The following is a 22,375-nucleotide window of genomic DNA, read 5'->3' as shown; positions in this document are numbered from 1 at the left end:
AAACCTGTGACCTCTACCACCAAGGACAAGGGCACCGATGCAACGGAACTCGAGCACCAGCAGGTTCCCATTGAAGTCACACACTACCTGACTTGGAAATGTATTGCTGGTCTTTCATCGTCACAGGGCTAACTCCTGGAACTCCCTCTCTAACAGCACTGCAGGAAAATCTCCACGAGGACTGTAGTGATTCAGGGTGCTGACTCACCTCCACCTTCTCAAGGAGCAAGAAGGGGAAGGAGGGTGAATGTGTGCTAGTCTACAATGGGGGGAAGTTGGAGATAGAGAGAGTTAGCAGCTTTAAATTCCTGGGTGTTATACTGAGCCCAGCACATAGATGCAATCATAAGGAAAGCATGCTAGTGTCTCCCTTCTTTGGAGGCGGAGGAGGTAAATTGGATTATTATTTTTGTCACATATACAAAGGTACTGTGAAAAACTTATCCTGCAGATCAATTCATTACATCTGCATTGAGATATTGGAATTGGTTTATTATTGTCACATGTACCAGGGTACAGTGAAAAACCCAGTACATTACTGGTATGTCATTGGTTTACCTTACAAATTAAATAACAGAGTACCGAATAAAATGTCAGGTACAGAGAAAGTGCCGAGCAGATAGACATAAAAGGAGCAAGATCATAACCAGGTAGATTGCGATTTGAAGAGTCCATCATACTGTTCAATAATATGATTACAGTGGGATAGAGGCCATCCTTGGGACTGGTGTTGCATGTTTTCAGGCTTCTGTGTTTTCTACCAAATGGGGGGGTGGGAGGAAGAGAAGAGAAAATGTCTAGCATAGACAAGGTCTTTGATTAAACTAGCTGCTTTCCTGAGGCAGCATGAAATGTAGAGTCCATGGATGGGAAACTGGTGCCCATGATGTGCTGAGCTATGTCCACAAACTAACATTAACAATTTCTATTGTTAAAAGTGCCCTGACTGGTTGCATCATGGTCTAGTATGGCAATTTGAATGCACAGAAATATAATAAGCTGCAGAAAGTAGTGGACTCTGTCGAATACATCATAGGCATGTCCCTCCATACAGTTGATTGGTATTATCTACAGGCAACATCCATCAAAGACCCCCACCATCTGGGCCATGCTATCTACTGGCAGCCACCATCAGGCAGGAAGTACAGAAGCCTGATGTCTCACACCACCAGGTTCAGGAACGGCTACTTCTCCTTTTTGGATTAGGGTGTAGAATTGTTACTTTTCTTGCAGTTTAGCTTTCCTATGCTTGCTTATAATTTTTATATAATCACCTATATACTTGTAATTGTTCAGTACGTTTTCCAGTAAATGTAGTATAGCTGATTCGGCACTTTTCTAGAAGCTCTCAGATTGTCTGCAGCAAGTGTTACGCCACTTGAATTTAGCTATTTTATAGGTTAATTGTTATTACTGGAATTTTGATTATATCTAGCCTGGGCATGAATTGACGATGACTAATTTTTATTTTTCAACTTTTCTTTGTTCATTCTTTGCTCTTGTAACACTTAATAAGATGGTCGTAATCACCAAGTTTATGCCTCATTCATGACTTCGGAAGAACCTTGAATCAATATCATCAGATCCAACACCTTCAACCATTTGGTTCTTGAACCAACCAGCAAGACCTTAATCACTACAGCTTGGCAATACTACAACCACCTTGATCACATTAACTTTTTTGTTTTTATTTTGTTCTAATAGTGACCCTTGCTGTAAAAATTGTACATAATTTATTTTTTTTCTTGTGAATGCTGCTTATATGATGCTATGTGCTTGTGACGCTGCTGCAAGTAAGATTTTCAATGCACTTGTGCAGACATGTATTTGTGCTGTGACAGTGAACTCCATTTTGACAATTAGGGGTTAGCAATAGACTGGCTTCATCAGCGATACTCGGGTCACTGAATGAAACAAACCACCCCACTGACAGCAAGGTGCTCCCTCAACGTGGTGGTGCTCCACTTCCTCCACTGGCCAGTTTGGGGAGGGGGTCGTAGAAGATGGAACGAGGCGATGACCGGGAGTGCACTTACAGACATCGAACGCATACAACACATTGCATGCTCCTTCTGTGTCATTCCTTCCGCCCCAGACGTAGATGGTGTCATCGACGAGCACAGCAGTGTGGCCATACCTCATGTACGGCACCGGAGGCGTCTGGTCTCTCCGCTCCAAATGGAAAGGCGGGAGCTTCGTCCAGCGAAGCGAAACTGTGGCAGAGAAGGAAACATTTTCATTTGGTTGTCGAGAGTCAGCAGGGTGCTTACACTGCTTGAGGCGAGGGCACCAGACTTCAGACCTCTCTGCAGTGCCGGGTATCTGCAGCACACAGTGCCATGACAGCTACGGGTATCAGCCCTGCTCTATTTCAACACTGCCAGCATTTATTGCCCATCCTTCACTGGGCATAGAACCACTGTCACAGTGAACGATAGTGCTGCAGAACGGAGTGACTATGGAGTATAAGAACATGATTCCCTTAAAGTGGAGTCATAGGTCGAGAGGGTGATGAAGATGGTTTTTGGCACACTAACCTTCTTCAGTCAGGGCAATGAGTAAAGAAGTTGGGATGTTATGCTGCGATTGTACAAAATGTTGGCAAGGCCACATTTGGAATATCGAGTTCAGTTTTGATCTCTCGGCTGTTAGAAAAATGATATTAAGCTGTGCTGAGGTGATTCACAAGGATGTTGTTAGGACTTAGAGACAGTTAATTACAGAGAGACTGGACAAGCTAGGACTTTATTCTTTGGAGCGCAAGAGACTGAGGGGTAATCTTTGAGAGATGTATAACATCATGAGGGGCACAGACAGGAAGAACGCAGTCTTTTTTTCTCAGGGCTAAGGAAATCAAGAACTAGAGGGAATGGATTTAAAGTAAGAGGGGAAAGATTTAGAAGGAACTTGAGTTGAGTTGAAGCTTTTGTTTTTACACAGAGAGTGGCAAGTAAATGGAATGAGCAGCCAGAGAAAGTGGTTGAGGCAGGTACAGTAACAAGATTTAAAAGACAGAGAGGTACATGGATTGGAACTGTTTCAAAGGTTATGGGACCAATGCTAAAAAGTGGGACTAACTTGGATGGGACACTTTGGTTGTTATACAGTGCCTATGAAAAGTCTTCACACCCTTGGAAGTTTTCATGTTTTATTGTTTTACGACATTGAATCTCAGTGGATTTAATTTGGCTTTTTGACACTGATCAACAGAAAAAAATCTTTTGTGTCAAAGTGAAAACAGATCTTTACGAAGTGATCTAAATTAATTACAAATATAAAACACAAAGTAATTGATTGCATAAATATTCATCCCCTTCAAGTCAGTATTTAGTAGATGCACCTTTGGCAGCAATTACAGTCTTGAGTCTGTGTGGATAGGTCTCTATCAGCTTTGCACATCTGGACACTGCAATTTTCCTCTATTTTTCTTTACAAAACTGCTCAAGCTCTGTTAGATGTCATGGGGATCATGAGTAAACAGCCCTTTTCAAGTCCAGCCACAAATTCTCAGTTGGATTGAGATCTGGAATCTGACTTGGCCACTCCAGGCCATCAACTTTGTTGTTTTTAAGCCACTCCTGTGTAGTTTTGGCTTTATTTTTGGGGTCATTGTCTTGCTGAAAAACAAATCTTCTCCCAAGATGCAGTTCTCTTGCAGACTGCAACTGCATCAGGTTTTCCTCCAGGATTTCCCTGAATTTTGCTGCATTCACTTTTACCCTCTACCTTCACAAGACTTCCAAGGCCTGCCGCAATGAAGCATCCCCACAGCATGATGCAGCCACCACCAAGCTTCATAGTAAGGATGGTGTGTTTTTGATGTTGTGCAGTGTTTGGCTTTAGTCTGATGGCCGAAAAGCTCAATTTTGATTTCATCAGACCACGGAACCCACTTCCAGCTGACTCTGGAGTCTCTTCTACATGCCTTCTGGCAAACTCTAGCCAAGATTTCATGTGAGGATTTTTCCCCCATCAGTGGCTTCCTCTTTGTCACTCTCCCATAAAGCTGCAACTGGTGAAACACCCAGGCAACTGTTGTTGTATGTGCAGTCTCTCCCATCTCAAAGCTTGTAACTCCTCCAGAGTTGTCTTCGGTCTCTTGGTGGCCTCCCTCACTAGTTCCCTTCTTGCACGGTCACTCAGTTTTTGAGGACAGCCTGCTCTAGGCAGATTTACATCTGTGCCATATTCTTTCCATTTCTTGATGATTGACTAACTGTACTCCAAGGGATATTCAGTGACTTGGACATTTTCTTGTATCCATCTCCTGACTTGTGCTTTTCAATAACCTTTTCATGGAATTGCTTGGAGTGTTATTTTGTCTTCCTGGTGTAGGTTTTGCCAGGATACTGACTCACCAGCAGTTGGACTTTCCAGATTCCGGTGTATTTTTACTACAATTAATTGAAACACCTTGACTGCACACAGTGATCACTTAACTAATGATGTGACTTTCTAAAACCAATTGGCTGCACCAGTGATGATTTGGTGTGCCCTATTAAAGGGGGTGATACTTACACAATTATTTTGTGTTTTATATTTGATTAATTTATAATTAATTATAGTTAATTATAATTGACTATAATTAGTTAATTATAATTAATTTACAATTGTAATATTTATAATTAATTTAGATCGCTGTAGGGGTCTGCTTTCAATTTTCTGTTGATTGGTGTCAAAAAAAAATTAAATCCACCATAATTCAATGTTGTAAAACAATAAAACATGAAAACTTCCACTTGGGATGAATACTTTTTTAGGCACTGTACACCAAATGAGCCAAAGAGCCTGTTTCGATGCTATTTGACACTATAACCATCATTAGGATTGTATCCTTAAATGCCTCACATTATTCTTCTATGTCAGTCTACACTTTTGCTGACTTGAAAATAGCCAGCATAACTAGAGACCCTCCCACGCTGGACATTCCCTCTTCTCCCAGAGTTGGGGAAACAAGAACTAGAAAGTATAGATTTAAGGTGGTAAGAGATTTAAGAAACTTTGAAGGGAAACTATTTGGTTTTTACACAAAGGATAGTACCCATGTGGAATTAGCTGCCGAAGGAAATTGTTGAGGCATGTATAGTACAAACTTTTTAAAGACAGTTGGACAGGCACATGGATTGGAAAGCTTTAGAGGATATGGGCCAAATACAGCAATGGAGTAGGTCAGTGTAAATGAGTTGGGCTGGACAACCTGTTTTGTGCCATATGACTCCACGATTCTGGACAAGCAGACATATCCTGGATTAAAATCACAGAGGAAATCTAAATGCAAGTGTCATTCCCTGAAGGATCAAGTGAACAAGGTCTGACATTCCAAGCAATGACTACTATTTTAAACTAAAACTCACAGCTGCCATGGTTGGATTGAACTCTGCTCCCTGCAGCATAGTTTAACTCCAGATCACCTCCGCACCCGAGAGCCATGTGGCCACCAGACAGTTACAGGCACACTCCACCAGATGGAGCCAGGAGGCAGGGAACCTTAACACGTGGCCGCTACATTCTTGGGACAACTTCCGGTTAGAATGGTGTCTGCATACAATACTCCTACAGTCGACATCTTCTAGATAGCTCACCAACCTATTCATTTCACTTCTTTTATGTCTGTTTTTCAACTTGAATGTATTTCTGGAACTGTCAGTACCTGTGATTTGCAGTTTGGAGATTGTTTGGGTGATTCAGTGCTTTGCTATCTTCAAGAAGATTCTGTGAGCCAGAAGCAGCAAGCTCAAGACTCGTGGCGAAAAGGCTACAGGACGGGACGTGAGCTGACGTTCAACTCTATTTCACCGATTAAAGTGACGAGGGAAGTTGAATCATCAAGATCAGTGTAAATGGTGAGCACCAGCTGCCTGACTTTTCATCGCTGGTGGGATCGCTCTGCTGCTGGAGAGGGGAGACTGACTGCCTTTTGATTACTGGTGGGATCACTTTGCTGCTGGAGAGGGAGACTGCCTTTTGATTACTGGTGGGATCACTCTGTGGTCAGAGAGGGGAGACTGACTGCCTTTTGATTACTGGTGGGATCACTCTGCTGCTGGAGAGGAGAGACTGACTGCCTTTTGATTACTGGTGGGATCGCTTTGCTGCTGGAGAGGGAGACTGCCTTTTGATTACTGGTGGGATCACTGTGGTCAGAGAGGGGAGACTGCCTTTTGATTACTGGTGGGATCGCTCTGTGGTCAGAGAGGGGAGACTGACTGCCTTTTGATTACTGGTGGGATCGCTCTGCTGCCGGAGAGGGGAGACTACCTTTAGATTACTGGTGGGATCGCTCTGTGGTCAGAGGGGGGAGACTGACTGCCTTTTGATTACTGGTGGGATCGCTCTGCTGCCGGAGGTGGGAGACTACCTTTAGATTACTGGTGGGATCGCTCTGTGGTCAGAGAGGGGAGACTGACTGCCTTTTGATTACTGGTGGGATCGCTCTGCTGCTGGAGAGGGGAGACTACCTTTAGATTACTGGTGGGATCGCTCTGTGGTCAGAGAGGGGAGACTGCCTGCCTTTTGATTACTGATGGGATCACTCTGCTGCCGGAGAGGGAGACTACCTTTAGATTACTGGTGGGTTCACTCTGTGGTCAGAGAGGGGAGACTGACTGCCTTTTGATTACTGATGGGATCACTCTGCTGCCGGAGAGGGAGACTACCTTTAGATTACTGGTGGGATTGCTCTGTGGTCAGAGAGGGGAGACTGACTGCCTTTTGATTACTGGTGGGATCGCTCTGCTGCCGGAGAGGGAGACTGCCTTTTGATTACTGGTGGGATCGCTCTGTGGTCAGAGGGGGGAGACTGACTGCCTTTTGATTACTGGTGGGATCGCTCTGTGGTCAGAGAGGGGAGACTGACTGCCTTTAGATTACTGGTGGGATCACTCTGCTGCCGGAGAGGGGAGACTACCTTCAGATTACTGGTGGGATTGCTCTGTGGTCAGAGAGGGGAGACTGACTGCCTTTTGATTACTGGTGGGATCACTCTGCTGCCGGAGAGGGAGACTACCTTTAGGTTACTGGTGGGATCGCTCTGTGGTCAGAGAGGGGAGACTGCCTTTTGATTACTGGTGGGATCACTCTGCTGCCAGAGAGGAGAGAGCCCACTGTTGTGCCTGGACAATTTTACTCAGGTTTTTCTGCATTTTGGATATGGATATGGACTTTCTTCCCCAGTCTTTAAATTTTTTAAATATATTCTGTGTTTTTTGCCTGATCTTTCTCAGGGTTTTTTGTGCATGGGAGGGGGATTTGGGGTTGATGGTCCTGTTCCATTTTTTGTTCGTATTTTGTGTGGGGCAGGGGGATTTGGGGGTTAATGACTGTGATGCCATTCTTTTCTTTCTTGGCTTTGTGGCTATCTGGAGAAGAATTTCAGAGTTGTATACTCTGATAATAAATGAACATACCTTTGAATATACAACTGAGGAGAGGATGTGATTACACAGGAGAGGATACAGAGGAGATTCACCAAGATATTAACAGGAATAGAACATTTTAGTTATGAAAGACTGGGGTTTGCTTTCCTTGGAAAGCCAAGGAGGCATCTGACAAAAATGTACAAAATTATGAGGAGTTAGTAGGGTAGATCTCTTGGGTGAGAACTACAAATCATTTTCTTACAGTGGAAGTGTCTCAGACAAGAGGGCACAGGTTTAAAGTGAGGTTCAGAAGGGAACCTGAAGAGAAGTTTAAAAAAATCTTTTTACACATGGTGTGTTGGAGGACCTGTTCATAGGCTGGCAGTTCCCCCGTCAAAGGCTGCTGGTGTCCTCTACTGCCCTGAGCAAGGATACACAGCAGGCCAGAGCCAGCTTTATCCAGAGCCTTTCTACATCCCAGAAACAGCAGCGGTGTCAGATGTTGATATGATTGAGGAATCTGTTAGCAGTTTTCCCCTCTCACATTAGCTCACTGAAATGGGACCCGCACCCCCCACTGTGACTGTGACATGCCCACTATCTGCAGCTCAACAAGCTCCACTCCCTCGGTTTCGGTACCTTCCTCTGCAACTGGATCCTTGACTTCCTCACCGACAGCCTGATGTAACATCAGTGTGAACCTGATATAACATCTCCATCCTACTAGCAATCAACACTGGCACACCTCAAGGATGCGTGCTTGGCCCACTGCTCTGCTCTCTCTTCACCCACAACTGTGTGGCTAGGCACAGTTCAAACCCTATCCATAAACAACACAACTATTGTTGGCAGAATTTCAGATGGTAACAAGGAGGCGTACGGGAGCTTGTCGAGTGGTGTTACAACAATAACCTTGCACTCAGTGTCAGGAACACCAAGGAATTGGTTGTGAACTTCAGGAACAGGAAGTTGAGGGAATACATGCCAGTCCTCATCAAGGGATTAGCAGTTGAAATGGTGAGCAGGTTAAAGTTTCAGGGTGTCAAGATCTATCCTTGGCCCAACACATTGATGCAATTGCAAAGAAGGCACAACAGAGGTTATAATGCATTAGGAGTTTGAGACTTGGAATGTCACCTGTGACACTCACAAATTTCTACAGCTGTACCATGGAGAGCATTCTAATTGTTTACATCACTGTCTGGTACAGAGGGGCCACTGCTGAGATTGGAAATTATAAACTCAGACAGCTCTATCATGGGCACTCACCTCCCCAGCACTGAGGACACCTCCATAAGGTGATACCTCAAAAAGGCATTATCGATCATTAGGGACCCCATCCCCCAGGACACGTTCTCTTCGCCTTGCTACCATCAAGGAGAAGATACAGGAGCCTGAAGATACATACTCAACATTTTAGGAACAGCTTCTTCCCCTCTGTCATCAGATTTCTGAATGGACAATGAATTCATGTACAAAGCAAGAAGTTTCATGACATATGCCAGTGATATTAAACCTGATCTGACAGCTCCGTTTAAGTTGGGAGATAAAGCTGTGGAATGTTAGGGATGCCGTTGGCTAACGATTGCTATCTGATTTGTCAGGGCACACAGCACTCAGTAATATTGTCTTTCCTAGGATGGCAGCTGCTCCATGCTTTCCTGAAATTTCCAGTGCGAAGACACATAGGCACACCCTGCCCAAGCTGTAGGGTTTTGGCAGCCTTGCTATCTCAGAGTCTTCGTCACAGTCACATAGCAAGGAGAAGGCGCTACAGCCCAAATCATCCCTGCCAACCAAGATTCTCATCTAAACTTGTTCCATTTCCCAGCATTTGACACACATCCCTCAAACCATTTCCTATCCACGGACCTGTCCAACTGTCTTTTATATGTTGTTAAAACAGCTACCTCAACTACTTTCTTGGGCAACTAGTTCATATAGCAACTATGCTCTGTGTGAAGAAGTTGCTTCTCAGATCTCCTTTAAATCTTTCCCATTGCACCTTTAACCTTTATCCGCTAGTTGTTGATTTCCTTTCCCTGGGAAGAACACTGTGTGCATTCATCATAACTATCCCCCTCATGATCTTATACACCTTTATAAGGTCTCCTATGTTTATCAAAATAAATACCTAGCTTGCCCAACCTCTCCCAATAATTCAGGCCGAGTGCTGGCAACATTCTGATGAATCTTTGCACTCTTTCTGGTTTAATGGCATCTTAATGAAGCATGCTCCTCTACCACTGCCATCACCCACCGATCAGCCAGCAGGACCAACACCCAGCTAATGGAGGGGCTCTGCAGGGATTGGGGGCACAATAAGAGAGAAAACAAAGGCTAAACAGTGGTGGGCTCAGGTCCCTCCACACAAAATGGGATAAGTTGATGCTTACCTGCATTAAAGACATGCACGTCGATCTGTCGGAGCGTCTCATAGTCCTCACCCGAACAGTAACCCCCGAAGGAGTAGACTTTGTGTCCAACGGCCACTGCTGCATGGTTCACCCTTCGCGGGCCTCCTTCCAGGTGCACCGCCCACCGCAACATTCCCTTCTGCAGGACAGCAGCTTCTCAGGAGCAGCCGGGAGGGCTGCTCCGTTTCGCCGGCTCAGGCACGAGTCATCTCAAACGCAGCTGCGGGGATGAGAAGAGGACAGGACAGAGTTACTGCACCTGACAACTGACTCCTGGGTCACAGCACCAAACAATCAGGTCAATGCTTGTGTAACACAGGCCACTTTTAAGTAGGGGTTCCCAACCTTTTTTATGCCATGGACCCCTACCATCATCGAAGGGTTGGGAACCCCCGCAGGATTCACATCACGTGACAGAAAGTGAGAAGGATAGCAACAGTCAGCATGTGATAGATATCCATTTGTATAGATGGGATAGATACATATTTATATATAGACCAGCAGAGTTGCAGACAAATGGCATGTAAAACTTAATACTGAGGTAGAAAGTGACAGAGCAAAGACAATGTCAGCTTAATGGGACAGAATGAGCAGGGTGTGTAAGTACAGGTCGTCCCATTATAGGAAGGATATGGAGATGGTATAGAAGAGGTTTAATCAGGATGTGTCTGGATTAGAGATATGTGCTATAAGAGAAGGTTGAACAAACTTGGGTTGAAGGCCAAAGGGAGACCTGATAGAGGATTTCAAAATTATGAGGCATAGCTACAGTAGGCAGTAAGAATCTTTTCTCCATGATAGAAATATCAAATACCAGAGGCCTTGCATTTAAAGTGTGGCGGGTGAGGGTGGAAGTTAGTTTAAAGGCAGTGTGAAGGGAAAGTTCGTTTTTTACCTCGAGAGTTGTAGGTTACTAGAAGTAGTGATGGAAGCAGGCAGTTAGGTAGTTAAACAGGCTTTCAGTTGGACACATGAATAATAATAACAATAAATTTATAGAGCACTTTTCATACAGATGATGTAGTTCAAAGTACCTGACAACGGGATAAAAGTAGAAACATGAAAATAAAAGACAAAAAGATGTTAGTTGAAAGCAAGTTTAAATAAACAGATTTTGAACTGGCATTTAAAAGTGTCAACTGCATCTGCATGGCTTATAGTTTTAGGTATTTGAATTCCACAGTTCAGGAGTGTAGTTCAAATAAGCTGACCTGCCAATTAACTTTTGAGGGAGATTGTTTAAATTTAAGAGATCAGCAGAGGATAATTGAGAGCTCAAGGGGAACTATAAAACGAAAATGATTCTATGATGTACTTGGGTCCTAGATCATTGATAACTTAAAAAAACAAGTAAGAGAAGTTTAAAATCAATTGTAAAAGATACAGGAAGCCATGCAGAGTAGCTAGTGCAGGAGTCATATGTTCCCTCATCCCGGCTGTGCTTAGAAATCTAGTAGCAGCTTTCTGGATGAACTGAAGTTTGTCAAAAGATTGCTTCGAAAGGCCAGTGAAAAGTACATTGTAGTAATCTAGTTGATTCAAAATAAAAGACTTGAATATGTCTTTCAGCATCACTGCGTGACTGAAATGGATGCACCTTTGCAATATTTCCTAAGTGTAGAAATGCTGCTCTGATCACTTTCTTTATTTGGGATTTAAACTTCAAATCTTAATCAAGGATAACATCCAGGCTTGTTATTTACGATTTTACAAAGGGAGCCAAATTCCCAAATTTATCAAGGAGTTCATCTCTTTTGACTTTGGGACCAACAAAGTATTTCAGTTTTATCCTCATTTAGTTTTAGGAAAATTATTGCTCTTCCATTTGTTTATTGCAGCCATACCATTAGTCAGAGAAGACCGGGTGTTTATCGTCATCAGGCTCCACTAAGATATACAATTGTGTGCCACCTGCAGAACTGTGGAAATCAAGTCTGTGCTCTCTAACGACGTCTCCTAAGGGGAGCATGTACAAGAAGAGGAGTAGGGGTCCAGCCAGCTTCTCTGAGCAACACCATAAGGTACACAGTATCTCTTAGAAAACTGGTCTCCAGGACAGAGAGAAAAAAAATCTCTAAGATATATGAATGAAGCCAATTAAGGATACTGCAGAGAAGCCAACCCAGTTCTCAAGTGATCAAGGAGAACACCGTGGCCAATTGTGTCAAAAGCCGCAGTTATGAAGGGAAATGAATTTTACACAGAACAAAATTTTAGTACAAGTAGACAACAAGACTGGCACAACATCACAAACCGAATAGACTGTTTTGTGCTGTACTGTTTTATGGCTATGCTTCAAGTATACACGTCCAGTAAATGCCACGACATTTGAAAGTGGTTATTGAAACCTGGGACGTGTGAGAAGTGGCCCGACGCACAAAGCAGGGAGCTGCAGTTATATTCTAATTAGATTAAAAAACGACTGTGCTATCATATCCAGTTTTGGTCATCACAAGCCCTAGTAAGAGTGCATTAAAGGTGAACTGCTGTGGTTCAGGGGTTACACCGGGATGGGATTCCCTGCAGCTCGGTTCCTACTAAGGAAACAGGGTAGATTGCAAAACAGGGCACTTTATATCAAAGCAATGGGCAAAAGATCCAGATGAACTATGAGAAAATACTTAAAACAAAATAATGACCAGCTGGAAATCACTGCGTGAAAATCTGGTGGCAACTGGTTCAAGGGAAACACAAGGGCTAAAGGGAAACAAACAGGTAAATATTTGAAAGCAAAACATCAACATGGAACAGAGCAGAGAACTGGGGCTTACTGGACTGATCTGCAAAGAGCTGGCACACCAACAACACACAAGACCCAAGGAGACTAGAGCAAGAGAAGGCCAATAGGTTTCTCAAGCCTGTCTCACCCTTCTTATGATCCTGGCTGATCTCCCCATGCTTCATGACCTTCTCCTGCCATATCCCAGAGCCCCCAATTCTCTGATATTTAAATACCCCAGTGATCCAGCCTCAACTCTGATCTCCCCCATGCTTCATGACCTTCTCCTGCCATATCCCAGAGCCCCCAATTCTCTGACATTTAAATACCCCAGTGATCCAGCCTCAACTCTGAGATTTACCATCCTTTTGGGAAGTTTTTCAGATCTGACCAACTGCAACACCTGCAATGGAGCCCTCATCTGCACTCACTCACACGGGGGGATGCCAAAATCCAGAGCTGACTCCTCCTTAAACTACAGAGAAGAAAACATTGAACAGCTTCACAAAATATTTTTATATGGTTTTAGACCGAGAAGGAGGCAGCCTCTACCCTGTTCCCAAATACCAGAGGAGGGGAAGATAAAGTAATAAGCCTGGAACTACACTCAGCACCAGAAGGGAGAATACCTCTCACAGGTACCAACACCACTTGTATATTCAGACTCCATCTGAGAGATCCCTTTCATCTCTTGCACACTCCTCTTCTCTGCAGCTTAAAAGCAGGTGCCAGTTCCAATTTTTACCATACAGTTTGTAACAGTGGTGTTTCTATTCCTGAGAAATCTTTGCAACCCAAAGAGATCAGAGTCTGGAATGTGGTTTAAATAAAAACTGCTGGTCAGCCACAGGACCAAAATGCAGATAAACCAGGATATTTAACTCAACCAGACTTCCCTGCAAGATGCAATGATATTGTCACAAACAGAGTCCCCTTCCAGTAGAAGATGCCTGGAGCCCTGCAAAAGCCAGCAAATGCATCCTACTGGTCTCCCAAGTGCTTGTTGGCATGAACAAGATGTAGACAAATTGGATGTTTGTAATCTGGGAAGGACATGTACACAATTAAGAATTAGCAGCCACTGTAGTTGACTCAGCTCGAGCCTGCTTTACCATTCAGTGAAATCTTGGCTGTTCTGACTGTAACTCAACTGCACCTTCCCATCTACTCCCAGTAATCTTTCACCCTCTTATCAAGTCTCTGTCCAACTCAGTCTTTAAATATTTAAAGACTGAGGAATAGTTCCAAAGACTCAGGTTTCTGAGAGAAAAACTCTTTTTCATCTCTGCCTTAAATGATGGGAAGCATAATCTTGCGGCAAGGGACTTGCCCTATGACACACCAAAGTTCTTCCATCATCTTTAAGAAAAGGAAATAAGAACAGGAGTTGGCCCCTGGTACCCGGTCCCCTCCAGCCTACCCTGCCATTGTGGCTGATCTACCCCGGCCTCAATTTGTGCTATTTCTCCCTGCCCCTCTGATCTCCCATCTATCAAAATATTAGTCACTATTATACATTCACCGGCCTCATTCTCCACAGGACCAACATTTACCTTAACTGTCCTCATCTTTCACCTCTTGCTTTTAGATCATATGCAAGTTCTCCCTTCATGAGCTTTTTAAATCTTCTATTGCTGGATCCTAAACACTTGCCAGTACTCTTGTCTACCACTGGTTCTTTAAACTTTGTACACTCTAGTTTTCAAATGAACATTATCGTTTACCTCCTTTGTCAACCACAGATGATGGCTCTTTCTCATGGAATCCTTTTTGATGGGGAGAAGTGCCTCTGAAAATTATAAACCAATTATGTATCTGAATACCTGCCACTGTTCTTCTACTGACCTGTCTTACAGCTTGTTTACCAAGTTCTTTTTAAAGAGCTCCTCCCTCGTATCATTAGAATTGTTATTATTTAAACTGAAGTCAGTGGCTATAAACCTGTGGTGCTCATCCTTAGACACAAGAGACTGCAAATGGTTGAACTGTCAGCGACAATCTGCTGGAGGAACTCAGTGGGTCAGGCAGCATCTGTGGGAGGCATCAGGAAGGGAATTGTCGTCGGATGAGTCATCGAGACAGAAACAGGACTGTGTGAGCACAGACAGAAGCAGCAGAGTATGGGTGAACAAACTGATGATAAATCCTCTGCAGCATGGCCCATACATCTCTAGGGAGGGAATTAAAGTGCTCATCAACCCAGACAGGCAAGGGCCCATTTCATTACCAACATATTGTATCAAAGATTTATGCCTCATTACCCAGCCCAAAGCAGTAAGGACTGAGTCACTGCCACTGCTAACCAGTACTGTTTCAAAACTAGCAAGATAACACAGTTAATGAGCGAATCACCATGCTGGTACAGTGATAATTATTTAGCTGCTGACTTCCTCAAGTGTGCTGGAGATGCACAGACACAGACCAGATGGCCTTTGTACTTCAGTCCACTCTGTACCAGGGCTTTATTGAGAGGGAGAAGGCAGCACCTTCCCTTCAACACACCTACACAGTGGAGTCATTTATCTTGCAGACAGATCTCCTTTTTACACCCAGAGGCAAACAGGAGGCACTAACAATTAACCCCACCTCAGGGGTACAGAATGTAACAACACAGTGGTTAGACACCTGGCCTGGTTGGACAAAACTGCACTGTTGACTTTAATCACAACAGGAGATAATGTGCAGATACTGGAAATCTAGAGCAACACACACATCATGTTGGAGGAACTCAGCAGGTCAGGCAGCATCTAGAGACAGGAACAAATAGTTGACATTTCGGGCTGAGACCCTTCAGTACTGAAAAGGAAGGACAAAGAAGACAGAACAATGTGGTGGGGGGAGGGGACAGGACAGGAATGCAAGCTAGAAGGTGATAGGTGAAGCAGGATGAGGGGGTGGGGATTGAAGTGAGAAGCTGGGAGACAATAGGTAGAGAAAGTGAAGGACTGAAGAAGCAATTGGATAGGAGAGGAGAGTGCACTATGGGAGAAAGGAAAGGAGGAGGGGCACAGTGGGAGGAGATAGGTGAGGAGGAGAGGATGAAGAAAGGAGCCAGAATGGGGAAAGGAAAAAAAAAGCGAAAGAGAGGAGAGAAATGACCAGAAGTTGGAGAAATCGATATTCATGCTGCCAGGTTGGAGGCTACCCAGATGGCATACAAAGTGTTGCTCCTCCAAAATGAGTGGCCTTGTCCTGGTAGTAGAGGAGACCACGCAGCAACAGGTGGCGATGGGAATGGGAAGTAAAGTGAAAATGGGTAGCCGGTGCAAGTCCCACCTGTTGTGGCAGACACAGCAAAGGCCCTCAACAAAGCAGTTCTGAAGAAACTCGCTTTCCCCTCTCACCTTGAGCCTATGCTCTAGTTTCAGACTCCCCCAACTCCGGAAAAAGAGGCTGACCACACACTTTATCTATATCCTAATAGTTTTATAAATTTGTATATGGTCACCTCTCACTTACTACACATCAGGATAAACAGCCCCCCCATACTATTCAGCCCTCCAGTCCTAGCAACACCCTCACAAATCTTTTCTAATCATCCAAATTTATAAACATCCTCCCTACAGACACACATCTTCCCTATGGCCGCTCACCAAATGGTGAGGCTGGAGGGCTGCTAGCCTTCCTCCCACCCTCTGCTCTTCTCTGAATACTGATCTGGAATTCCTTCTCCCAACAGAGATGGCAGGCAGAAAAACCTTGGAACAACAGACCCAGGAACCGAGTCTCCAAGGTGGAGTGCCCCTCCTACAGTACAGTGTTCTGAAAGAATTATTTTGTAAGTGAAAATGATAAAACAGGGGCTGAGACCCAAAAGGTAAAGGAAAAAAGCTGGGAAAAACTTGGGAGTCAGGCAATGTCCGTGCAAAGAAAAACAGAATTCACATTTCAGATTGAATATTCAAAGAGCTTTCTTAGCAGAAAAAAAGTCACATTGATTAATAATTACTCTGACTAGAAGCAAATACCAGCATATCCTGCTGGGGATTAGCTGTCATTTGCAAATTATCACCTCACGGCTCCTGAGCAGGCCCCAGCAGCTGTGGCCACGACTCTAGAGGAGAGGATTTGGTTAAAAACCACCATCAGTTACTCACACTCTTGGCTGGCACTGTGCACCGCAGACTCGGAGACTTCTCTTCCCTGGCAATAGAAGAACAAGTGGAAAACTAGTCCTCAGCACTTGCCTGACACACTGCAGGACTTGCAATATATTCAGTGCCTCCCTTCTCTCGGCAGGATGCCACTTTACACTGAAAATAGCCCCCGGATTCTTTGTATTTCATACAAGCTGGGCTATTTCCAGCAACTGCTCACTCCAGCCAATTGCGGAGAGTGGAGCAGCAAGGTTATCAACTGACATTTATCGACAACATTTTCAACACACAAAAAAAATCAGAGGCTGTGCTGTCCTTCGCTGTCCCATTGGATATTCAGTGTCAAAAGTCACTCTATTTTTAAACTGAGAACTGGAGAGAGACTGTTGAACCTGAAAATTACTTAGGCACATTGAGTTTACTTGATCACAGTTCACAAAGATGTCTGGGTGAGAAACCCATGTCTTCATGCAGCAATATTCATGCATGGGCTGTTAGCTGGTAAGGAATGCTAAGTTAGCTGGTAAGAACCGCCAAAGACGATTTCCAACGAGACAGTCTCACCCACCTACCCTTAATATTCAATGTATTTCCCTCACTATCAACATTCTGGGGTCACCGTTCATTAGAACACGACTGAACAAGCCACATAAACATCATGGTCAGAGGCTGACAACCTGACAACTCAAGACCTCTGCAACAAAGCACGTAAGCTGCAGTGACTCCATTGAAGGCATATCCCTCCCCACCACTGCTAGTATTTACAGAAGGCAACATCTATCATCAAAGATCCCCACCATCCAGGACGTGCCACTTTCTTGCAGTTACCATTGGGCAGGAAAAGCAGAACTTTACTGGTCTCCTTCAGGTTTTGGTGGTTTCTTTCTTGTTGCCGATTGCTGGGTGGTCGATACATTATTTTCTGTGTGAGGGAGGGGTTGCGGATTTAGGATCTGATGTCCTTGTTGGTGTTTTTCTGTGTGGGTGATCTGTTTAGCTTTGTGTGTGTGACAGAGGGGATTCGGGATTTGATGTTATTGTTGCTAGTTTTTTGCGAGGGAGGGACCTGGGGGTTTGATGTTATCGTCGTTTTTTTGAGAGCGAAGGGGTTGGGGATTTGGGGTTTTTGATGTTCCAGTTGCTGTTTCTCATGTGGGTGATCTGTTAGTTTTTTATGAGAGGGAGGGGGTTTGCAAGTTTTGTTTCTTTTTCTTTCTCTTTCTCGTATCAGGTGGAGGTGGAGTTGATGTCTTTTCGTTCAACGATTCCCATGGGGTTTCTGTATTTCATGGCTATCTGGAGAAGATAAATATCTGAGTTGTATTGTACATGCATACTCTGACAATAAAATGAATCTTTGAACCTTTAGAAGCCCGAGAACTCACATCTTCAGATTCAAGAATGGCTACTTCCCTTCAACCATTCAGTTCTTAAACCAACCGGCACAACCCTAATCACTACCTCAGTATGACAACTGATCACTTTGCATTACAATGAATATTGTTTTCTCTTTGTTCTAATTGTGTTTGTTCTTGTAAAAATATACACAATTTATGCTTCAGTTATGCCTTTCGTCTGAATGCTACTTATCCGATGATCTGTGCTTGTGAGGTTGCTGCAAGTAATTGTTCATTGCATCTGTACACGTGTACCTGTGAATATGACAGTAAACCCACCTGCCTGGATGAGCATAGCTCCAGACTTCAACATCATCTGGGATAAAGCAGTCTACTCAATCAACATCCCACCCACCATCCTAAACACTCCTTCCCTCCACCACGTGTGATCCATTGAAGTAGCCAAGGTTATTCCAAAAGCATCTCCTAATCCTGTGACCTCCAAGCGTGCAGAGTCCCATGTAAACATTCAGCTTGTGTCAAAATGTTTTAACTGGTATGAACTACACCCCTAGCAAAGTTCCAGCAAACATACACTGAGCTGTAGGATAGATTCTATTCTAAACTAAAAGGATCTATGTTTCTTTAGGCATTTTCAGGACATCCCAAAGTCAAAGTGGAACAACAAACAGTGTGCTGAAAGAACTCAGCTGGTCAAGCAGCATCGGCAGGAGTAAAGCAACTGTCAACTTTTCGGGTCGAATCTCTCCATCAAAATGACTACAACCACATATCCTGCTAATTCCATCCCTCTACCCCTGAATCAGACTTTTGACCCAAGTCATTGGCAATCCTTCTCCTGCAGTGTCCCCCCCCCCTGCCCCCGGACCCCCAGCCCAGATGCTGCTTGACCTGCTGAGTTCTTCCAGCAGATTGCTTGTTGGTCCACAAGACTTCACCACACAGCCTTTTGGCTCAGACTAAAGGACGCAAACTATTAAGCCACAGTATACCATCTGTTAGGTAATACCTTCCGCTTCTCTCTGTGTAACATAATTCCCAAGTGTTTGGAAGTAATGCCTTGATTGGCAGGTGGATGTGCTCTCTCCTCGCCACTTTTGGAGAAATTACTCTCGCTGCTGCTCGATTCAGTTGTACATGATGACAGTATTTAGCACACCTGTTGTTTCAGAGGCTGGAGACAACACTAAGCCCGTTCCACTAATTCTAACTGGGACATCAGCCAGATTAAGCAGCTGCAGCGTAGAGATACAGATCAAAACATGGAAAGGTACACAAAACCCCCTGAAGCTGGTTTATAATTTACTGGGCTGAAGCATTTGTAACTGCCTTCAATCAGAAGTGCCTAGTTGGTGATCCAACTTGGCTCTCTTCCCAGAACCTCACTTCTACACAAGCTCATCTCCAGCCAATCTGATTTACTCCACATACTAAGCGGCTCAGAGTACAAGATACACCAGTATCTGTACGACAACCAGACACACATTGCAAATGGACTACTGAAAACCTGTGATCCAGAATTAATCGCCTTGCTTCTATCAGGATGTCAGGAGTGGGAGTGTTTACTCATGATTGCACAGTCCAACTCCATTCACAACTCCTCAGCAAGTAAAGAAGCCCATTCATGAATGCAGCAAGACCTCACAAAACACAATGACCATCCCCAACAAGAAATAATCTAACCACTCACCATTAACAATGACATTATCACTGCACGGTTCCCTGCCACCAATATCAAAAGTCACCAGAAACTCAAGCCAAAGGCGTTGTGGCTACCTGTCCAGAAGGTAGCTGCAGGACTGTTTTGAAACCAAGGACTAGAGGGGTTCGGGCACTGCTGAGGGATTGGGATGTCGCTTTCCCATTGGGGATAACACAACTCTAAGGTTAGCAAGAGCCGTGCTTTCCCATGCCATCAAAAAGGCAAAGCAAAAGTACTCACAAAAAATTCAGTCACCTCTGTGACACCAGGGACACGTGGTGCATGTGACAAGGTTTACAAAGGAGAACAGAGAACAGTGTGACAGCGACGATTTTATTTTCTGATAGGCTGAATGCCTTCTATGCACGATTTGACGCAACGAATGATGTAGCAGAGGAAAGTCCCTGCTCCCCCTAAGGAGAGGTAACCTGTTTAGCCACAGCTAAGGTGAGGGGGCTCCCAGCCAGGTAAACCTACGGAGCTAGACAACATACTTGGTTAGGAGCTGAAGGACTGTGAGGCCCAGCTAACAGAGGTCTTAACAGACATCTTTAACACCCCTTTGCAACAGTCCATTATTGCTGCAAGCTTCTGGGTAGCCACTATCATCCCGGTGTCCAAGAGAGCAACGGTAACTGACCTAAATGCTTACCACCCACTGGCAATGACCTCAACAAGTGCTTTGATCAGCTGTTAATGGATCATTTAAAATCCCACCTTCCAGCTACATTGAACCCCTTCTAGTTTGTCTACTGCTCAAACCAATCCACTGATGATGCCGTAGCCTCAGCCTTCCACTCTGTCTTGTCCCAGCTAGGAAACGTTGCCTCATACACCAGGATGTTGTTCATTGACTTCAGCTATCACTATCGTCCTTCAGAGGCTGGTGGGTAAACAGTCCTCGATGGGATTCAATACCTTTCTCTGTAACTGAATATTGGACTACTTGATGGAAAGACCCCATCAGTTCGAGTTGGCAGCAATATTTCAAGCTCCGTTTTGCTGAGCACTGGTGCCCCCCCACGACTGTGTGCTCAGCCCACTGCTAACTCGTGACTGCACTACCAGATCCAGCTCAAACTGCATCATCAAGTTCGCTGATGATACAACAGTGGCTGGCCTCATCAGCAATAATAACGAGTTGGCATATTAAGAGGAGGTTGAGAGGCTTGTCACATAGTATGAGAACAACAATCCAAGTCTAAATGTGGACAAGGCAAAACAGATGATTGTGGACTACAGGAAGGCGTAGGTCGACCACTCTCCATTGCATATCGGTGGCTCTGCCATGGAGAGAATGAAGAGTACAAAATTACTTGGTATGTACATAACGGATGATATAACGTGGACCCACAGCACCTCATTAGTCAAGAAGGCATAGCAAGTGAGGCAAGCAAGGCTCCCCATCCCCATTCTAACAACTTTCTACTGGAGCACCGAGAGTCCTGCTTGGCTGCATCATTATGTGACACAGGTGCTGCAAGGCATCGGACCACAAGGCTCTATTGAGAATAATAAAAAATGCTGAGAGGATCACTAGGGTCTCCCTCCCAATTAGTGACATTTACTGGGATCATTATATATGAAGGGTGCAAAGCACTGTTCAGGATCCCTACCACCTCTCCCATGATCCTTTTGACCCACTACCATCAAGGAGGTGGTACAGGAGCATTAGGACTAGCACTGCCTGACTGGTAACAGCTCCTTTCCCCAGGCTGTGAGACTAATGAATACCCTGCTCCACTGAGGACTCATCACGAAGACAGCCAGTTGTTTACTGTGTTATTTACTGTTTGCCTGTGCTGCACAATTCACATGCATTCTGAATTAGATTTTATCAACTTATTTCTGGTAATATTTTGTTTTACGTGCTTTGTGTGATATACAGTGCCTTGAAAAATTTTCTAAATTTAAAATATATTGAAGTAAGATTTTTGAGCTAGTCTACAAAACATTGTAACACTCACAACACACTAGTGGAACTCAGCAGCTTGGGCAGCATCTGTGGAAAAGATCAGTCGACATTTCGGGCCGGAACCCTTCGTCAGGACTGTAGAGGGAAGGGGCAGAGGCCCTATAAAGAAGGTGAGGGAGAGTGGGAAGGAGAAGGCTGGTAGGTTCCAGGTGAAAAACCATTAAGGGGAAAGATAAAGGGGTGGGGTGGGGTGGGGGAGGGGAGGTAGGGAGGTGGTAGGCAGAAAAGGTGAAGAAAGAATAGGGGAAAACACACTGGGTAGTAGAAGGAGGCGGAACCATGAGGGAGGTGATAGGCAGCTGGGGGAAAGGCAGAGTGACATAGGGATAGGGGAAGGGAGGGGAAGGGAATTACCGGAAGTTGGAGAATTCTAAGTTCGACATAGGGATAGAGATATGTCCATACATGGCCTCCTCTACTGCCATGATGAGGCTAAACTCAGGTTGGAGGAGTACTCCGCTACAAAACATTGTGTATCATGTTATATCAAAATAAAAATTCCAAAACATGTCAACAATTTACCAAAAATTATAAACAAAACTTGAGAGGTTGAAAACATCTTCATCCCCTTTGGAATTACTATGCTAACTTTCCTCAGGTGCAATATATTACCTTACCAACTCACCCTATTTGTTGTTGTAGAAAATTGAAGGATAACTTGTTTTCAATGAATTCATAAGAACAGGTACCCCTTCTCTCTGTAAGGTCCAACAGTATGGTAGATTTTCAACAGATCAAACCAAAATGGA

The 22,375-nt window shown here is 44.3% G+C and overlaps 1 protein-coding gene across 1 annotated transcript in view; it reads right to left on the bottom strand.

Moving 5' to 3' along the window:
- Positions 1-22,375, bottom strand: part of klhdc3 (kelch domain containing 3) — a 99,556-nt gene that overhangs the window by 66,375 nt on the left and 10,806 nt on the right. The window contains 2 exon segments of the mRNA XM_072280206.1: positions 2,037-2,213; positions 9,755-9,995. Of these exon segments, the coding sequence (XP_072136307.1) occupies positions 2,037-2,213; positions 9,755-9,908 (331 nt within the window). The 5' untranslated portion in view covers positions 9,909-9,995.

This window comes from Mobula birostris, chromosome 2 (genome assembly GCF_030028105.1).
Source record: "Mobula birostris isolate sMobBir1 chromosome 2, sMobBir1.hap1, whole genome shotgun sequence".
Taxonomy (NCBI): domain Eukaryota; kingdom Metazoa; phylum Chordata; class Chondrichthyes; order Myliobatiformes; family Myliobatidae; genus Mobula; species Mobula birostris.
The sequence above is the reverse complement of the archived record's forward strand: the minus strand, read 5'-3'. Positions and strand labels throughout refer to the sequence as shown.